Genomic DNA, 21,896 nt, shown 5'->3' on the forward strand with positions numbered 1-21,896 from the left:
AGCAACTAGCACTTACCATTGTTCTTAGTCATAACTACGGAAACTAAATTACTAATTTAAATTCAGGAATAACAGAACACATGGAAGTTCTCTCATACTGAAACTGTGACCTTTACCTTTCTGGTTTTATACACATTATAATCCTCCTTTATCCCATGGGCTCAAATGTATGTTGGGCCATAGGGCTGTTACACGCTTATCACCAAGTACAATTCCATTACTTTCAACTGTATTAAAGTTCCCAAATTCTTCCTTCCCAAACTGGGGGGTGCACTGCTGCTAAGGAAGAAGCCAGGGCACTTTGGCTGGGCCATGAGAGCTCTTTTCAGAGGTGCAGTAGTGGAGGCCACTATACCATACCAGCCTGAGCCCAGTCCTACCAATGCTGTTGCCAATCAGTCACTCAGGAAAAAAAGTCAGGCAGCTATACCAGTTCTCTCCACTTCAAGTCACTAGATGGCCATTCTAGGACTTTCAAAAGGATTACCTTTAAATATGTGCAAGACAGTAAAATGTATTGACAAGTTTGCTGTAAAAATTCTTTATCAAGTTTCTGCAGTACACTCCATGTATAAAAGAACTATGTAACAATGAATGCCAGACATTTCAATGAATTACAGAAAACTTAAACTTTGTCTACACATCAGATCATAAACATCTAAAAGAAAAGGTGTGGATGAAGGTGTGTGTAAATTTCTGAAAATTTATATGTATACATACATACCCAAGTACCAATAAAACTAGCAATATAAATATCAAATTGTTAAAATACAGTTCACTTAACTCACACTGCCTTACAAAAAGATGCATTTGAATTTCAACTTACTTTTTTGGAAGTTTCATTTTTTTCACTTTTTCTTCAGCATGTTCATCAGCAATTCCAACATGGCAGCCTAATGCCAGCAGGGTTCTAGGACACAGAAATCAGAGATAAATTACTGACAATGTTTCTATATTCAGAGCTGCTGTTGTGTATATAAATGGCACTATACAACAAATGAGACCTATGGGAACGACAACAATATAATATGGAAAGATCAACACCAGCCTTTTTGTATATGTAATAAGCTTTCTGATAGTGTTAAGAAAATGCCACAAGATGTTCCGAAAAATTTTAGTAAAAATATAAGCGGACTACTTCAAAATGGAACTATCATAGAGTCTATTTCATCTATATGAGGTATCAGTTGAAAGATTCCCTGCCCTTGAAATATATATTTCTGCTTTATATATTTATTCATACTGCTTATATACTCATTCATACTGCTTTATATCAAAATCTTGTTATGTTATATTATTTATTTCAAAGCTGATGAAAGGAGAAAAGGCAGGAAATGTCACTTGTTATCCTTAGAATGCGTCTTCTTTACAAAGAGAGGCTGTTATTCAGAGATCTTAATTGGATCTGGATTTTGTTAGGACATGCTGCTGAAGAGAGGACTGACAGCAGAATGCATGATAAGCACTAGGCCAAAACTGCCATCTTAATGCTTGGTATGGATGTTGCACGTTAATCTAGTTCAGAGAAAAGGATTCAAGCTAGACACGGTGCATACTGTACCACAAGATTTCTACCACAGAGCCACTGACCCAGGCAGCCCATTCTGGCCTGACTCTGCAAGATGCAGCTCATTTCACAAAACAAACACTCTCTACATAACTTTACAACAGGGTTGACAGTATTAACTGGGTTTCTGATTACTTCAGACCTCTTCCTTTCCTTACAGTCACACTATCCAACAGTATAAATCTTAAGTCTCATTTGTCTCCAGGATTTGATCTGTAACTTATCAATTATTTGTTCCTGCATTTATGTTCAATATTGGGTTATCAAGTCTTAGTTCCTTTAGCCCAGGTGCATTACTAAAATACCGATATTGAAATTAAAAGAAATCCTGGACAAAAGTCAGAGTCCACTTTGAAGTCAGATCAAAAGTTTCTCAAAATCTGAGGGTAACACGCATATCTTTGATTGAAACTCATTACGCAGAAGAAATCACAAGTGTAAACCTTGGACTCCACTCCCAATTTTCCCAATGTGGAATAAAACTGGAAAACAAGGGTTTTATTTGTTCTTGACGCTAGTTAAAACAATATTTTGTAGTCTTGCTTTAAGCTCTTGAACTCACTGGGGGAAAAAAAGAGCATAAATATTGCTCTAGTAGTATTTCTTTTGGCAGACGAATCGTATGTTTCAAGGAGATTCTTACAGCATATTTTTAGTGCTAGCTACATGAAGTAAATCCTACTGTTACGGTCTGTGAACTCAGATTTAAAATTAGATGGTAAAATCAGATACGAGGAAATCAACATGCAGTGGCCACCTCCTGCAAAACACACTATCTGCTAAGAATACTCCATGCAGCTAAATTTCAATTGGCATAAATCGTACATGATTACTATGCAGCTATCACCAGCATAAGTAAGAGAACATATCTAACAGTGGAAAGCAGTACAGAGGAGCTAACCCCTGGTAACCCTAATTTTCTTGTAATGTAAGACAGGAATTTGAACCCTACATTATCTCCACCCAGACACAGCAAATTCAAATCAGAGAGCCACAGGAGGATAAAAAGGCATACCATACTGGTAGAACGTGAAAGACCCCTAAAGCACTTCAAAGCTAAACAAGAAAACTAGAAGTGGCTGAATGCAGCCCTCGGCATAATATTGATACATGTAATTATCACACACAACTGAGGAAATAGGTAGAAATGGGAAAGTCAGTCACAAAATAGTAAGCATCAAAAAAAATACAAGATCAAACTACAAAATATATATAAGAATGTGCAGAAACAGTATGAGCAAGCATGTTTTAATACCATGACATTTTCAGAGGTGACTCATTCCTGAATATTGACATTTCATATAGTATATCATTTTTATAGTTCATAAAGTATTCATCATACTGAAAAATATACAAAGATCCCAATACATTGAAAAGAAATGTTGTGTCAGATAATATGACTGAGAACTTCCTTGTTTTCTGCCTCTCTCATCTAGTAGAGCTGGCAGCAAAACTGGCAACAAACCAACAAAAAAACCCAATTACAGTAAGAGTTATTCTTGATGTCTTGCAACTACTTCAAGTATGTAGTACGCAATGTGATGCAAATTGTAAAGAATACAGCATATAGCTGACTAGAGGAAGTTTTAAATGAACATTTTCTTTCCCTCTTCCCCGTTCTCCCCCATTGAGGTTGACTGCTAGTAGACTAGAAACATCTAGTAAAGAAATAGTCAAAGTAGCTTACAATTCAAGTCATCACAGTATGGATCATCTAGAATGGATTAGTGCACTAATTTTTCCACCTTTGCAAGCTTGCAGAAATGAACCGGGCGAGACACTCATATTGTAGCCCCTGAACAACAGATGTCTACGTGATAAATACAACGTGATATTGTAAAATTAGAACTGTATACTTTAGAAAACAAGGACTAATACAAGAACGTAATGAAGACTGAGCTCAGTAAGCATACAAATTTTGAAATCCATAGAAAGACTGAATGCTTTATGAAAAGGCTCTCTCTAGAGTAAGTAATAAAATTACTAAAATAAAAGTAACCCATAATTTATATGTTTATAGAACCAAATTATTTTTTGTTTTGTCAGGGTTAGATTTAGAAAAGCATTGGGTCCTGAACCAGAAGTCATGTAAGGACTACTAAAATTTGTTTAATATTTAGTGAAACATTAGGAGTCTGCATGTAATTCTGAGAGCATGATTTTTATGATGCCTGAGTCATATTATATAGATTATTCTAGCAAAAGATCCAACTGTAGGGAAAGTTAATGACATCATCTTTTGTAGTTTCATACAATGGAAAGGAAGAAGCTATTCTGGATTCTTAGCACATTGCTGTGTTGACAGGGGTCTCACAAGCTTTCCTTGAAATTCTAATATCTAGCTGAAGACAAATATGAACTTATTTTCTTGCCACCAATGGAGTTCCACTTACCTCTGAATGCTTTATCTCTAAACAATGCCAAAATATCCCTCCAAAACCTGTTTAACACTTACGGTCATAAATACGTTTTTTGTCGAGTAATTTACTTAGTGTGGGAATGGTGGATCAGTAAATAGCACAGAGAAGCTGACCAGAGAAGGACACTACGACAAATTCTAGGAGGAGTATTCTACCTAGCTTTCTACTATGAGGACATAAAGGCCTTATATTATGAGTGTAAACACTATATTGCACTATCAGTTTACATGGCAAATTTTTTAATAATATAGTACAAATATTCCCAGAAAAGTCATACCACTTGTTAATGCTCTGAATAGGAAAAAGCAACTATATTTTAACAAGGAAAAAAAAAAAGAATAGATTTCAATGGATTGCAAATAGGAGTGACTGGAGAACCACATATACCACTGGGCATTTATCAGTTTGAGAAATATTTTAACGTTGGCTACACACAATGCTACATATGGAAGAAATTACTTACACTAATAGATTTTCAATGCATTTGCAGCAAAGAACTCACACCTGCTTGATTGACAAAGTTAAGATGAGGAATTGTATCTTTGTGAGCCAGATAACTAGATTACTTGAAGAAACTCATTAACATCCCACTGAAATTTTCTAGCATTCCAACCTGAGAGCTTCCATGACATTCACACATCTAACCACTTGTCCTGGTTTCAGCTGGGACAGAGTTAACTTTCTTTTTAGTAGCTGGTACAGAGCTGTGTTTTGGATTTAGTGTGAGAATGATGTTGATAACGCTCCGATGTTTTAGTTGTTGCTAAGTAGCGCTTATCCTAAGTTAAGGATGTTTCAGTTTCCCATGCTCTGCCAGCAAGCAGGTGTGCAAGAAGCTGGGAGGCAGCAGAGCCGGGGCAGCTGACCCGAACTAGCCAAAGGGGTATTCCATACCATGGAACGTCATGCCCAGTATATAAACAGGGGGGAGTTGGCCGGGTGGCGCGGATCGCGGCTCAGGAACTAACTGGGCATTGGTCAGCGGGTGGTGAGCAATTGCATTGTGCATCACTGGTTTTTTTCCTTCCCACCCTCCCTCCTTTTTTTTGTTATATTCCTTTTCATTACTATTATTATTATTATATTCCATTATTACTATTGTTAGTATTATATTTTACTTTAGTTATTAAACTGTTCTTATCTCAACCCACGAGTTTTACTTTTTTTTCTTTCCTTTCCTCCTCCTCACCCCACTGGGAGGGGGAGGGGGAAACGGCTGCGTGGTGCTGAGTTGCTGACTGGGGTTAAACCACGACACCACTCATCCACAAAAGGAGGAATGCCTACTACTGTTTTGTGGCAATATGCACAGATGACACAGAAATACCAGCGAGAGGTCCTGATGCAAAGCTCATCATTAGTCATATCCAAAAAATATCTATTGATTGTCAAAGTGTGCTTTATCAATAAAGAAAATTAAAATCAATTAAACTAAATTGAATTAAACTAAATAAGAAGCAAAGATTTTTTTCAAAGCTTGGATCTATTTCTTTCCTCCAAACTAGATGAAAACTGCCTGAGTTGCCATTTCATAATCAGAATTACCACAACAATTCTAAAATCCCATAGATATTAAAAAGACTATCAAAGCCATTTTCAATGCTAAATACATCATTCATTAATGTATCTCACTCCCTCATTTTCATATTATTACCCTCACCTACACGTCAAATTGTAATTCCATGTCAAATTATAATTCTGGAAACTGCAACTCCTTAGGAAACTCTCACTACAAGCTTCAAAAGTTCTAGCAACTTACTTCAGTGTTTCAAGTGACATTTGCAAGTTATAATTTCTTTCCTGCTCCGGCAATTTTGAGAACTCCACTAAGCACGGGTGTTGTCTTTTGTTGTCATCTCTAACCTGAAAAGACAGCAAAGAAATAAGTTTAACGTGTCTTAAAAACTAGGAGAAATTTAAAAACAGTCCAGAACACAAAGTACTTAAAGCTGATCCTGTCAGAATTACTCAAACTGAACAACACTTCAAAACAGAAAGTATTCTGTATTCTCAGAGCATGATCATTCTGTTCAAGTAAGGCAGAATTTGCATTTGCAAATAAACTTCAGATTTGCAGATCTCAAGTGGAATGAATGCTAATTTGTACATTTCATTATACAGATGTTCACAACAAATATGCAAAGTTCAAGAATAGTGCAATCTATGTTAGTTTTTGACATACAGCCATAAAATAACAACTCATCTTCAGCACTATGTTTGAAAAATTATACATCCAGTTTGTCTAAATACGTTGATATGAATATTACTGAAGTCCTTACCCGACGAAGGTAACAATATAAAGGATAAATCTACCCTATCTCTTAATTCAGAAAATGTTTGTTTCTTAGTTATGTCCAGTAGTATACAAGCAGAACACAACTGTTCAGCAGTGACAAATGATTGGAACATTGATTTGCTTTTACTGTAGTGACAGCAGAGTCATGAAGACTATAATTTACAAAATCCTACATTTTATAAACTTAAAAATTTGATCAAAAACATTTTTAACCTGCACTACTTCTATACAGTTTTAGTCTAATACTGGCCATAAGTAGGAAGGGCAACCTGAGACCCCAGGATAACCGAGCATTCTACTGCTCTCAGCTTTGCATCTTTACCGTGCTAGAGCTCAGTCAACAAAATCTACAAAGATTATGTCTTGCTAGAAGGCTTGATTAAAAAAAAAAAAAGATTAGTTCGCAAATATTAGCAAAAAGATCCCAATGAAAGTGTTAACATTTTCTCAGTTGAGACTACATTTTTATACATATATTAAAACACTTTTGTGTCCATCTTTCATGGACCATAAGCTCACCATTTATATTAATCTTTAAAGCTGCAAAGTGAAAGTTATTGAAAAATAACATTATTAACAACTTCTGATCAATCAGATAATTCTGCTGGAAAATGGAATGTTAACAGCTGAAGTTATGAAGCCTAATTGTTATACTTTTTCCAAATTGATCTTTACTCATTTGGTGAATATAGGATGGCTTTTAAATTATTTTAGCTGAAAAAAGAACAAGGCAGGAATTCTCAGTGATGTCGTACCATTGAACCGGATATAATCTGTTCTCAACAGCTTGATCTGTTGTTCATATACAGGATCAGATTTGATGTTTAAAAAGGATACGAAAGTCAGTAGCATATCAACTGGCATGAAATTTCTGACTTTCAGAAAAATAATCTATCACACTTAAACTGATCGCTTGCCCTGCATATTGCATCAAATAAAAGAGCTTTTCTTTGGATATTTTAATGTGTCTTAAAACGAAAAAGCTCTAGCATCATGGCAATAAAACCATATACAGTATCCAAGATTACACTTAAATAAAATCATAATATTGGGACATAAACATTGTGTGTTAGAGCAGGGGAAGGAACAACAGTCATCTGCAAACTGTAACCTATTTATAAAGTTTCTCTAATTTCAAGTCCTGAGTGTTAATTATACATGAGTACCCACAGAGTGAATATGAACAGGAATCACTGACAGCTGAAATATATTTTTATTTATCATCTGTTTTTGTCAGTTCTGTGTTTTTCTCTAACAATAATTAAACTGTGCAATACTACTCAATCTAGTTTATTTAATCTCATGAAAAAAACTCACATTTCTCTATAACATTTCTGAGTAACATATTTTTGCTTTTTGATCTAAGCGCATAGTAATTATCAAATTGAACAGCAGTCATTTGTTTATGTTTTGGAATGAAAAATATTTACAGTCTCCAGGGGATATTTATCTTCATTTCATGCGATTAATGTTCTTTGGAGAGGCAATACAAGCAATTCAACTGTCAAGCTACTTGATCAAAATCATCAGCAGCTAAAATGAGAAACATCTTTTAGTGGACACTGAAAATGTTTATTTGCAGATTTCTTTCTAAGACTTATGGTAACCTGCATTAATAAAGATTCAGTATAGTCTCCAATAGGACTACTTTAGATCTGTGTACAGCTAATTTAAATCTTGGACATCAGGTGTTTTCCTCAGAATTCCAATGTTAATTGAATTTCCCCTAGTGACACTCTTTTCACTCTACAGCTACAATGTATAATACTTCTATTATATATTCAACATATTTTGTAGGTTGCCTTCCCACCCCCCTTTTTTTTTCTGAGCACAATATAAAAATTTATTGGCTTGCAAATATATTATATAAGTGGCAGAACTTGTGACACCTATCAATTCTTAATTTTTGTGGCTGGTTTTAAATGTACAGCGAAGTTTAATAGAAACAAAGATATGCAGATGCATCTGATGATTTCAAGTTGGACACCTAAATACCACTCATATTCAGACTTATAACCAAGCCAGTTAAAAAAAGTCCTTAATTTTGCTACCTTAGCTTGTTATTTTACTTTGTTACATGTATAAAATGAAGTAGTAATATTGCATGCAATATTGGGTATCACTTTGGTGATACTACACACAGAGCTGATGAAACAGGTATGTAGGAGGGAATATAAAATGCAATCTACAGCAGATTTTTTTCATAATCTGGAGAGACATTTAAATCTACAGATTCTCTGTCTTTTAGCCTTTAAACTTTTTGACTTGGTGAAAAAACGCCACTAGCTACTATATATAATGCATCTTGCTCTGAATTAAAAAGACCAAATCTAACTAAGATTAGAGGACTCATATGTGTGTGTCTAAACCAGCTAATTTCTGTTTCGTGCCTTCCCTCAGTACTCAATAACTGCAGTGCATCAATTCAGATAACTAGAATTGGCAACGGTGGCTTAAACTGATGAAATCATCTGTGAGAAACCAATATGATAAAGGAGTCAATCTCCAGAAGATGATCAGCATATACTTTACCACATTCTCAAAGTGAGCACATCCAACCATAGAACACTAAAGCTAAAGAGAGAAAGCTGAATAACTTAAAAGATTTAGCACCTGGTTTCATTCTGAATATAACTACAACATTTATCACTGCTTAACTTGATACTTACTATATATTGTTTAAATTAAAATAGTGTTCAACTGTACAGTTAGATTCTTGACGGTAAGTAATGGTACCCTAAAAGTTCCTGCAGATTGCTTCACAGCTGGTATGATTATACCACAATTAAAATGTTTTGATACATTAATTTAACTGGGGTTTTGTGTTTGATTTGGTGGGGAAAGCAACAACAACAACATCTAGAGATCTTCTCTGTTAATCAAATCTTTTTAAGTACTGCCATATGCTACACCAAATATAATACCTATGCCCAGTTACACTAAATCTGTAATCTGAACTCCTCAGAAGACCAAAATCTTTTTAGTAACAAAACCACAATACATATGTGTTTCTATATGTGCATACATGGTTTTACATTTACATCTAGTATCTACTGTATGTTTCTATATACTCTTCACAGCAATAGTTCTTCATAAACAACACTATTTGGGATCCAAATAACTAGCTTGTATACTTTTTTTATGATTGATTAAAAAAAAAATCTAATCAACAAAATAGACTGCATTTTGTATCAAAGCCAGAAGCCACATATTTTTTTCTGTCATAATCCATGAAAAGTAGGAAAGAGATAAGAAAATAGCTATGTGGAGCACCTAATAGAGACATGAACCTGAAGAAGTGGAGAGAAGGAAGGAGAAAAGCAGATTTAACGGAATTTCCTATAAGCAATACTTATTTTTCATGAAAAGTAAGTTTGGGACTTCTGAAAGAGTTATGTCAGTCAGTACATGTGAAGAGAACCAAGAATAACTGCTTTTATTGGCTTACTCCACCAGGCAACTAAACTTCTTGCCCCAAGAACAAACAGAAGGTGAAAAACCCACTACGTGCTTTTTGTGCTGGTAGTTAGAGTGGCTGAAAATTTCAGCACCAAACAGCTTTAATACCAGAATTTTGGTTCAGAAATACACAAGCACTGTTGGTTTCCACCTGCTTCTGGTGGAAAGGGTCTAAAACCTTACTAAGTTTGGAAGAATGGAAAAAAATGCAGTCCCATTAGCACATTGAAACCAATGTGCTGAATAATACTATGTAATTAACAGAAAATTAAGTTGGAAGCTACATACTGGTCCATACTGCCAGCCAAGTTCAATCTTATTCATAACCCAAAGTTCATGGATGTTCTCTGCTAATTTTTCTCTAATCCTTTCCAGGTGGGGAGGCAAAACAATCTAAAGAGAGAAGAGAGAAAGAGGCTATTACAAATAAGTTGCTTGACAGTGCCACCCAAACTTTCATAACAGACAAACTTTGTACAAACCAGATCTCTCAACTAAACCTAAATTATCATTCAGTTCTTACTGACTGAAGTAAGCGAGAATTCTTAGATCAACAGAAATACTTTAACCTATGCAGTTACAAGTTCCAGAGTTTGACCAGCAAGGGAAAATAGTTTTAAATCCCAACACCTCCAAATGGCACGGAATACATTCCTGGCAGCTGGCTAGAAACTACTCAAACCAATACTATTTCTCAGCTTAAGAAATGCTAAAAAAACTCAACAACCAAGGTAATGTTGTGAAAAACACTTCAGACAAATATAAACATTTGAGAACTGAACCCCATTTAAAAAAAAAAAAAATTAGATGATGATGACAAGTGACAAGTGAAATCAGGACAGCATGTCACTCAACCTCCAAAATTTGAAATCAAGTCTGCTTTACCTCAAAAACCAGACTTCAAATATATAGTGCTGTGAATCATGATAATGTTGTCCTAATTGTTGGTGTTACAGAACAGTAATTACATGACATGTAGAATGCTGTATTTAGCGCATAATGGCAACAAACTAGCACAGTTGTTCTTTTTTATGTGTTTTTTTAGGAACGAGCTCCTAAATACGGTAAAATCTGAGCACATAGTGTACAAAAATTTGTATCATCTCAAACTCTCATCAAGTGTAAAATGAACTCTTGTTTTCTGTGATCAGAGATGGAGCTCTTTGGTATCAAAGAATTACTGCTCTTTGCAACTATGTAAAACAAAATTAAAACTATAACTTCAATGCATGTCATTTACTGCCCACAGTGAGTCAAATGCCACTCTCAGTAATCTGCAAGTCCAGTAAAGAATTAGAGCTGAAGCTGGTCTAGAAGTCTTATCATAATGCAAAGTTTTCAGTAATTGTAATTAAACAGTAATAAAAATGTCTAGTAACAGAATAAGAAGTTCAAATACTCTTTTTTGCCTACTCTAATATTAAAGGTAAAACTTTCTTTATTATAGTGTTTGTGAACTGAAATATATGAAGTTTCTAGTGAGCACTATAAGGACTTTACGCACCATTTATCAGCTTCTCGCAATGGAATGTACCAACCAAATCCCAAGAAAAAACAAGTTTGAGACAAGCCTAAAATTCAATCAAGTGTGAAATAACACAGGCCTATAATATGTGTGTTTAAAAATGAAAATGCAGTCTTTCAGTTTCCATACCTGGCTAGTATCTACAGGAACTGGAGTGAAAGCTGCTTGTGACAGAGAGACAGTGGGACCTAGCAGGTCTCTTGTATAGCTATGATCCTGCTTGTACTCTCGGCTATGCTCCACTTTCAGCTTCTCTTTCGGTAGGACAGCTTCAAAGCACGGGGCATATCCAGGTGGAGGAAGGAACTTGAATTCTCCATGGCGACCTCCAAGCAAGAAACGTACCCTGTAAACATCACAGTTACTTTAGATAACTGAGACAACTTTGGTGTCAAACCTAATCGGTTTGTAAGCCTAACAACTATTGAACGCTATTTTTAAAAAAAGAAAAAAAAAATTCAATGTTGCAGCTTCTTTGCATTGTTTACAGTTCAACTTTCTCTAACTAGTGCTGGAGTTTATGAAGTAGAAGGTGCAAAAAAAATGGGGAAAAGTAAATAATTCTTTCTTTCAGTTAATCTCCACTTCCATAAAAGTATTCTAAATCATGAGACCAAAAGAGAAGATGCAGAGAGAGAGAGAATAATCAGTTTACCTAGCACACCTATGAAGTAAGTAGCAGCCTTTCGAGTCTCAGAAGGCAGAGATTATAACCCAGAGTAATCAATCAACCACCTCTGAACTCTCCATTGAGGAGTTCTCCATTCTCTCTCATTCGAGAAATGAGCCTGAAAACTCCACAGAATACAGTTTTCTTTTCTCTCACAGAACACTAAATCCTTAGCAAACAATACAAAATATTCCTATATTATCTTCCCTAAAACTTATACTTGTCATGTTAGTAGAAACCGAGGGGAAAGCATTCTTTTATTCATTACAAAATGGTGAATTTGTCATGGTTTTTTGTTACTGAAAAATTCAATGAATGAGGTGATCATGAAGTAGCAATGACATAATACTGAAAAATCTTCCCAGAACATTGCCATCCAGAAGGAATCAAAAATCAGCCAAAAAACTAGCCTTACAACAGAATCATTTTGTCTCTTTTCTATTTACTGAGTATCTTATAAGATTTTTGTCAATGCTATACCAGAACACTCTCCAAAACCACACTCAGCACATGAATAATATCTGTCAAATATTTCTCTCATGATGGAGATAAAGCATGCAGGTTTATAGTTTTGCATTTCATAGCACACATGTCTATCGTTTTACCATGTTGTATCTCCTGTATTATCCAGGGCAAAGGCTAAAGAAGTGCATTTTGCATCTGGAATGAGAGGCTGGTATGCCCACTGTGTGATAGCTCTTAGCTTCTGTAGTATTCACCAGTCTTTGAATGATCCCTCACAGAGCATGGCTCTGTCCAACAGAAATCAGCTTTCAGCCTTTACCTTTGCCAGTCCTGCTAAAGTTAGTTCCCCCGCTGGAATATCATACAATCTTTTTTAATATTATAGTCTCAAACTATTCAATATGTGGAAGCAGAAGTCTGGCACCTCAAGTGTGACTTGAAATTTTATAGAAAACCAGTAGAGCAACCAGAACACCGATTGACTGAATTCATATTAACTCATCCTGCTGAAAAGAAAGTGTATCACCACCGTTTCTTAAGGTAAGTGCAGATAATGCATCTTCAAATAATAGTTACTACCTCATAACAAGTGAGTTAGGGCAAATATATTTTTAATATCAAAGATGTTCTTCTTCCCATATAGGTAAAATGCTGTCCTGGAGTGAATGTGTAGCAATGTGTCAGCTAAGAAATTATAATGAAGCTGTCTCTAAGGTCTATCTGCAAACCACCTGAATACTCTGGTGTGCTGAAAAACAACAGATGCACTATCTCTTCAGGACTCCTTTGTAGCTCTCACTATCCAAGAACTGGAACTGTGCCGAAGAAACAGATGTCAGAAAGGGAAATCAGCGCAAAGACAGCCAGGGAAATATTCAGCATATTCACATATACAGAAAAAAAAATCAGACTGGGAAAAAACAAAAACTACATGGGATGCTAACTTTATTCCTGCAGAGAAGCTGACAACTGGGAAGAAGAGGCCATCTATGTTGAAATTCTCAAACATTCCTTGAACTGGCTGACCATTTATCCGGAAAGAGATGCTGGGGGCACTCAGGTCCAAACAGCAGCTAATAACATCATCTGTTCTTAACAGATGTTGGTTGGGAGAATTTACTGTTCGTGCTATACAACCTATGGAAGTAAAGGAGACACATTTAGCAAAACTTCTGAAAATCGTACAGGTTTTCACAGCAGCCTAAAAAAAGAGAGAGAAAACATAGCAATAGAGCACAAACATGTTAATACACAAATATCTAACCTATAACATCCATGATTTGATTTTAAGCTTGCAATATAGTGAATAGAAGCATACAATCATATCTACAAAGCTATTTTAATCATAAATAATACAATTAAATTACATTTAATGTAAGTGAAAATAATTACTGATACCATATAAACAAACCCAAGAAAACTAAATTTTATTCCTCACAGTAGTAGAAGTGCAAATTGAAAAACAACCATTAGTATCCAATAAGAAACCTAGTATACTTTACTAAAGAATGCTTCATTATTCACGATAAGGACAAGTATCATACTTCAAATTATTTAAGCAAAAGTACTTCCTGTTATTAAGGGCCACATCATGGTACCCTCGCAAACTTGTGTAAGATGATACTACTCAGTTTCATAATCAAACTGCAAACCAGCATTTTTCTGGCATATACAAAAGACAGCAGCAATTTTGAGGCATATATATTCAGTAATATATGTATTTTTCTTTCCTAAGTTTTGTATGAACTCTAAAGAATCATTCTCTCTTGCATCAAATTACATTTACACAAGCACATCTGCTTCCCAAGAGAAATAACCTATAGGATACAGAAATAGAAAATGAATGTTTCTGAAATTTACTGCCATCTACAACAGAAAATTTATGGAAAAGCATGAAAGTTGTATGAAAATATCTCTAGACATGTTTTCCAAAAATAACATACAATGCAATGTGTGCAAGAGATAAACCATAATGCATATTAAGAACAGAGCACTAACTTTTTAACTATGCTGTCCAACTTCTGTAAACATGAACGACTTAACTAAAAGCACTGTATTTCCAAGAAGATGAAGATGGCATATGTTTTTAACAGCAGCAAAAATAATAAAAGAAAAATTTCAGTAATTCTTCTGCAGGTAAATTTTCATAGACACACCACACCCACGCCCCTGAGGAAAAATAAATAACAACACTTCCAATACTCTACATATGGAAAATGACTTCCTGATACTGCCACATAATCTGCAGACTGTAGGACAGATGCTCTTGTGCAATCTGCCCCTCCTGATAGGGCAGTCAGCAGTATAGTTGGGGCAGGGGGGAAGTTTTCAGATGCTCTTGCTGCTTCCCTACACCCTTTCAAGACAGGATGTCCTTAGCTCAGTTGCTGTAAGAATAGTCAGTTCCATGAGCAAAGACAGGGGAATGACATGGAGCAAGCCTAAGGGCCTCTCACAAATCGAGAAATCTATAGGAAACACTGCTGAGAAACAGAGTAGCAGTCACAGTATAGGAATGGCTTGCAAGGAAACTACCTTCTACCAGCTCTACATCCCAAAGCTCACAGAGTACAGTAGAGAATAGCAGAGAAAAACCTCACAACAGCTGAGAGTTAGTTTCAAATAAATCACAGAAAGGGACAATTATTTAATGGCAGGGATAACTAAACTCTAAAAGAGCTATCAATGAAGAGTGGATACTTCATCTCCTTAAGGCATACTACTTGAGACTAGATGCCTTTTTAGATACTAAAATTTAGCCAAATACAGGTTATTGGGATCAAGGCTGACTGTTAACAGAAATATGTACTGGTCTTTGATGAACACATAGTCAGACCAAACGATCTAAGTGCCTTTTCTGGCCTTAGGCTTTAAAAAAATCTATGAGTTCCACTTCTCCATATTAGAGAAGTAATTGCAGGACCGAAGAAACAAATGTAAATTAAATGTGATTCTGGTAAAGCCTTGGTCCAGAACAGAAACTCAGGGGTAGAAATTATTGGTGCTATTCATTAATGCAGTAAATGCTTGTTGTGGTTTAACCCCAGCCGGCAACTAAGCACCATGCAGCTGCTCGCTCACTCCCCCCACCCCTGGGATGGGGGAGAGAATCGGGAAAAAAAAAAAAACAAAAAACCCTCGTGGGCTGAGATAAAGACAGTTTAATAGGACAGAAAGGAATGAAAAATAATTATAATGATAATAATAATAAAATTACAATAATAATAATAAAAGAATTAGTGTATACAGAACAAGTGATGCACAATGCAATTACTCACCACTCGCCAACCCATGCCCAGTTAGCTCCCAAGCAGCAACCCGCCCCTCCCGGCGAACTCCCCCCAGTTTATATACTGGGCATGATGTCATATGGTATAGAATATCCCTTTGGCCAGTTTGGGTCAGCTGTCCTGGCTGTGTCCCCTCCCACCTTCCTGTGCTCCTCCAGCCTTCTTGACGGCTGGGCATGAGAAGCTGAAAAATCCTTGACTTAGTCTAAACACTACTTAGCTACAACTAAAAACATCAGTGTGTTATCAACATTATTTTCCTACTAAATCCAAAACACTGCACTATACTAGCTGCTAGGAAGAAAATTAACTCTATCCCAGCCAAAACCAGGACAATGCTTCTTGCTCAGAAGATTATTTTTAAAATGTCATTGCAGAGATTTACCAAGATGCAGCCTGGGATTGTGGAAGAAAAAGGAAGGCCACGATTTTCAACATTCAACTACTTAAAGTCCTTCCAAGTTTGAGAGGTATGTGTTACATGAGAATGTCAATGAAGACAGAAATCTTTTCAAGTCCACCAACCACATCCACAACAGAGATTAATATATAAAAATTGCATATACAAAGGTGGTCTGACTTTTTTGACTGGGTTGGATTATTGACTTGAGAACCACAAACAATTGTTCATTTATTCTTTTGTGTCATTTCTGATTAAAAAGCTTCTGGTGGGTATAAAAATCATTTTGATTTTCAATAATCTTTTGTTTCCTCCCTAAAAGGGACTCTAACTACAAAAGTTATTTTGGTTGGCTTATTATTTTCTGGTTCTTCTGTAATAATACTTTATCTGACAAACTCAGTTATGACACAGCTTTAATGACACCATTAATTATGCATCATTGTTCCAAAGTAATTCTCACTATACATGAGAGGCAAAGTGGCAGTTCCTTTCCTAAGATGCCACTCCAGTCGATAGGTTATTACTTAATAATACAATCCATTGCTATTTTGATTGGAAAATTCTTTTGAAATGTAAAACTGTATTCTTTTCCAAGTACCAAGCCACAATGCCTCAAAACTTCAAAGACCTTGAATGATACATACAGCTGACTCACTAAAATGTCTCTCTTGTCTGCTAAGGAGCTTTAGAAAACTTGCTCATATCTTCATAGTGGCAAGAATTCCCAATCCAATGAGCCTAACCTAGCTTCCAGTCAGTTCTACGGTTCACCACGGCCCAATAATCTCTCAAAATCAAAGGAAAAAATTTTTCCTCAACAAGGTGAAACCACAGTAGAAACTTTTTTCAAGAAGTTTAGGACTGTCCAAGTGTAGGACTGCCCATTCTAAATGATACCTGTTAACTTAACAAAAGTTAAATTATGTGAAAAAGATTAAGAAAAAGACAACAAGCTTGCTTTCTTATTCTTTTGCTGAGCTAACCCAGTTTGAAGAGAGAATAAGATATTTGCAGAATCAACAGTAAATACAAATACTTTAGATACTCAGTTCAGCTTCCTTTAACACTAGAATTTGCATACAGAAATTACTATTAACTAATAGATCCAAGCTGGGCCAAAATAATTTTAAAGATGAATACCTGACCAAACACACCATATGCAAGCTAGGAATATGATTCTGCAAGTCTTGCAATAAACAGTCAGTCTTAATATATGTAAATAAAATATCACTACAGAAAAATATCTGGTTTTAAAATGTATGGCAAAAAGCATACTTAAAAAACTTCTTCACCTCTAAAGTATTTCTAAACTTCTAAACTAAAGATCCATATTAAAAATCTGTTTGACAAAAAAAGAAAAAAAAAGAAAAAAAAAAAGAAAAAAGAAAAAAAGAAAAAAGAAAAAAGAAAAAAAGAAAAAAAAGAAAAAAAAGAAAAAAAAGAGAGAGTCCTGTGAATTAAATCTCTCAGGCTGTTCTTCCACTATCACACAGGAATTACAAATCCAGACAACTGTTTGTCAGACTTCATTTTTTGCACCTTTGAAGTTTTAAATAAAATCTTTATAGTTACTATGAAAACAAAACCAAAAATAATTCCCAGGCTGAAACATAAATTATTAGTCTGTCTGCATCACTTTGTATAAAACAATTTTTTCAATATGCAATGTCAACTTAAAACATATTCTGATATAGAGTACTGTTTCTGTATATTCCTAGTGTCAGCTGAAACATCTGATTCACTTTGCTGCTGTTGAAAACAAATTCACTGCAATTGCAAACAATGTTCTAGTATTTAAAAAAAACCAAAACCCAAAAACCAAACCAAAACAAAATCACACAAAAAACCCAGGAGAATACCTGACCACAGATGCAGACCATCGAAGCCATAGGAATACAAGTCATCACCAACACCATTTCCTCCCCATTCTGCTCCTCCCCCTGGATATGGTGAGTAGCCCTCTGTTGAAGCCCAGCCCACTCGTAGATGAGTTGATTCTGCGGTCACAAATGGCTCTAGATGGTCCACCATAAGCTCATAATACCATTTTCTGTATTGGGCAGAGCCTTCACTAATCCCCAAGAAGATGTTGGGTCGCATGCTTAAACAGAAAGAATAAAAGTGGTTATTAAAAACTTATCTCAAGAACATGATGAACTACCACAGACTTTTCATTACACTCAAATTTCATGCTTGTTTTGTGTGATCAAAACAATAGAAGTAATTTCATTCCATAGAATCATAGAACCCCAGGTTGGAAGGGACCTCAAGAATCATCTGGTCCAACCTTTCTTGGCAAAAGCGCAGTCTAGACAAGATGGCCCAGCACCCTGTCTAGCTGAATCTTGAAGGTGTCCAGTGTTGGGGAATCCACCACTTCCCTGGGGAGATTATTCCAATGACTGATTGTTCTCATTGTGAAAAACTTTCCTCTTGTGTGCAATCAGAATCTTCCCAGGAGTAACTTGTACCCTTTATTCCTCGTCTTTTCCATGTGACTCCTTGTCAAAAGGGAGTCTCCATCCTCTCTGTAGCCACTCTTTAAATACTGGAACACAGTGATAAGGTCTCCCCTAAGCCTTCTTTTCTCAAGGCTGAACAAACCCAGTTCTCTCAGCCTTTCCTCATATGGCAGGCTTCCCAGTCCTTTGATCATCTTTGTGGCCCTTCTCTGGACCCTCTCCAGCCTGTCCACATCTTTTTTGTATGGTGGGGACCAAAACTGAACACAGTATTCCAGGTGTGGCCTGACAAGCGCTGAGTAGAGTGGGATAATGACTTCTTTATCTCTGCTGGTGATGCCCTTGTTGATGCAACCCAACATCCTGTTGACTTTCTTTGCTTGCAGCAGCACACTGTTCACTCACACTGAGCTTGTTGTCCACCAGGACCCCCAGGTCCCTTTCCACAGAGCTGCTCCCCAGCCGGGTAGATCCCACCCTGTGCTGCACTCCTGGATTATGTTTTCCCAGGTGCAAGACCTTACACTTGTCCTTGTTGAACCTCATAAGGTTCTTGTTAGCCCACTCTTCCAGCCTATCCAGCTCTTCCTGCAGGGTGGCTTTCCCTTCCAAAGTGTTCACTTCCCCACTCAGTTTGGTATCACAGGCAAACTTCATCAGGGTACCCTTGATCCCATCACCCAGATCACTTATGAAGATATTAAACAGCATTGGGCCCAATATCGATCCCTGCGGGACCCCACTTGTGACAGGTTGCCAGATTGAAAAGGAGCTATTTACCACCACCCTCTGGGTGCAGGCTGTCAGCCAGTTCCGCCCCCCCACCGCACAGACCACTTGTCTAAACTGTAACGCATCAGTTTTTCTAGGAGGAGGCTGTGGGAAACCGTATCGAAAGTCTTGGAGAAACCCAGGCAGACAATGTCCACCGCTTGCTCCACATCAACCGAGCAGGTTACTTTGTCATAGAAGGCAATCAGGTTTGTCAAGCACGATTTGCCCTTGGTGAATCTGTGCTGGCTTTTCCCAATTATGTGCTTCATTTGACTTGTGATAGCCCCCAGGAGGATTCGTTCCATAACCTTCGCAGGGACTGAAGTAAGACTGATGGGCCTGTAACTTCCTGGATCCTCCTTTACCCCTTCTTGTAGATGGGGGTGACATTAGCCTTTTTCCAGTCTTCTGGGATGTCCCCCAATCTCCACAACTTCTCAAAGATTATGGAGAGCAGCCTCGCAATGATATTAGCCAGCTCTCTTAACACCCTCAGGTGGATAATGTCAGGGCCTATCTATTTGTAGGGGTCAAGCTCCTGTAACAGTTCACATACCAACTCTTCCTTCACTGACAGTGGGTCTGTGTTTGCATCAACCTGGATCTTTGCTCCCAAGGCCAGGAGCCCAACAGTGCTGGTAGAGACAGAGGTGAAGACAGTGTTGAGAACTTCTGCCTTTTCAGTGTTGTTGGTGACTGATTCACCTCTCCTGTTTAACAGTGGGACAACATTTTCCTTCTGTTTCTGCTTGTTGTTGACATACCTGAAGAACCCTTTCTTGTAGTTTTTGACATCTCTGGCCAATTCCAATTCGAGCTGACCTTTTGCTTTTCTAACTGCATCTCTGCACACCCTGGCAATGCCTTTGTAGTTCTCAATGGGTATTCGTCCACTTTTCTATCTCTGGTATGCTTCTCTTTTGGTTTTGAGCAGACTCAGAAGCTCGCAGTTAAGCCAAGGGGGTCTCTTGCTCTGCCTACTTCCCTTACCGTTAAAGGGGATGAACTGTTGTTGTGCTTCCAGGAGAGCGTTCTTGAAAAACTCCCAGATTCTTTATCCTCCATGGAAGCTTCCCACAGAATCCCTCCCAAAAGCTGAAGTTTGCTCTTCTAAAATCTAAAACCTTTGTCTTAGTACTAACCTTCAGCATGCTCAGCAGGATCCCAGACTCCACAATATTGCGATCACTGCAGCCAAGGCTATCACTAACTGAGATATTACAAAGCAGGTTTTCTGGGTTTGTGAGTAGCAAGTCCAGCAGTGCCTCATTCCTGGTTGGTACATCTAACATTTGTATGAGGAAGCAGTCCTCTACGCTTTCCAGGAACTTGATGGATGACATGCGAGCTGCTGTATTGTTCTTCCAACAAATGTCTGAGTAGTTGAAGCCACCCATAAGAACCAGGTTCTGTTGACCTGAAGCTTGCTTAAGTGACCCAAATATTGCTTTGTTGGCCTTATCATCTTGGTTTGGAGGTCAGTAGCAGATGCCTACTGTAAGATCCCCATTGGAGATGACCCCTCTGATCTCAAGCCAGAGGCATTTGATAGGGCTTCCACAATCGCCGTAGCTGACTTCTATACATTCAAGGTTCTCCTTAACATATAGTGTGACTCCTCCTCCTCCTCTTCCCTGCCTGTCTTTACGAAACAGCCTATAGCCATCCATCACGATCCTCGAGTCATGAGTTGTTCCACCATGTTTCAGTTATTCCTATGATATCATAACTTTCTGACTGGGCACGGAGCTCCAGTTCCTCCTGTTTGTTCCCCAGGCTGCATGCATTGGTATACATACACTTGAGGTGGCTGGTCTCCTGGTTGTCATCTTGTGAGGCAGCTAAGGAATATTTGTCACTGCTCTGGTTCGCCTGGCTTATTCCCAGTTGGTTGCAATGGTGTGAGTGTTGCCACTTTGGATGCCACCCCCCAAGTCCTTCAGTTTAAAGCCTGCCTCACCAAGTTGGCCAGCCTGCTGCCAAAGATTCCTTTGCCTTTTCTAGACAGGTGGATCCCATCCCTCTCTAACAGGCTATAGTCATCGAAGAATGTCCCTTTGTCATAAAAGCCAAAACCCCCATGATGGCACCAGCCACGAAGCCAGAAGTTGATTTGCATTATACATCTATTTATGGCTGCAGCCTTTCCTCCAACTGGTAAAATGGAAGAAAAGATAACTTGGGCACCAATACTTTTCGCTTGCACCTCCAGGGCTTTGTAGTCTTCCTTGATTCTGCCCAGGTTCCAGCTTGTGATGTCATTCGTGCCCACATGAAAGAGTAGCAAAACCCTCTCAGCAACATCTCGGACCTTAGCTCCCAGAAGGCAGCAAATTTATTTATTTATTTATTCTGGTGGAAAATGCTCTATACAGTTAAAGTAAAAAAGTGTTTGTTTCAGTAACTGAAACAGTATCCTCACTCAGATACCAATAATAGTATTTTATGTGTTTGAACATTTAATAGATGTTAAATCCTACAAACAAAAATGACAGCTATTCACCAGTTACCAATAGAAATGTATTAAGTACACACTGCAGGTTTAATTTTACATAGCAAACTTCA

At 37.2% G+C, this 21,896-nt stretch overlaps 1 protein-coding gene across 1 annotated transcript in view; it reads right to left on the reverse strand.

Moving 5' to 3' along the window:
• The window catches only part of RYR2 (ryanodine receptor 2), a 341,359-nt gene that overhangs the window by 192,846 nt on the left and 126,617 nt on the right, over positions 1-21,896 (reverse strand). Inside the window, exons 20-25 of the mRNA XM_050893208.1 lie at positions 17,955-18,196; positions 13,347-13,539; positions 11,397-11,613; positions 10,031-10,135; positions 5,747-5,850; positions 827-910 (exon numbers count right to left, since the gene is read on the reverse strand). Of these exons, the coding sequence (XP_050749165.1) occupies positions 827-910; positions 5,747-5,850; positions 10,031-10,135; positions 11,397-11,613; positions 13,347-13,539; positions 17,955-18,196 (945 nt within the window). The remainder of the gene's footprint in view (positions 1-826; positions 911-5,746; positions 5,851-10,030; positions 10,136-11,396; positions 11,614-13,346; positions 13,540-17,954; positions 18,197-21,896) is intronic.

This window comes from Gymnogyps californianus, chromosome 3, assembly GCF_018139145.2.
Source record: "Gymnogyps californianus isolate 813 chromosome 3, ASM1813914v2, whole genome shotgun sequence".
Lineage (NCBI taxonomy): Eukaryota > Metazoa > Chordata > Aves > Accipitriformes > Cathartidae > Gymnogyps > Gymnogyps californianus.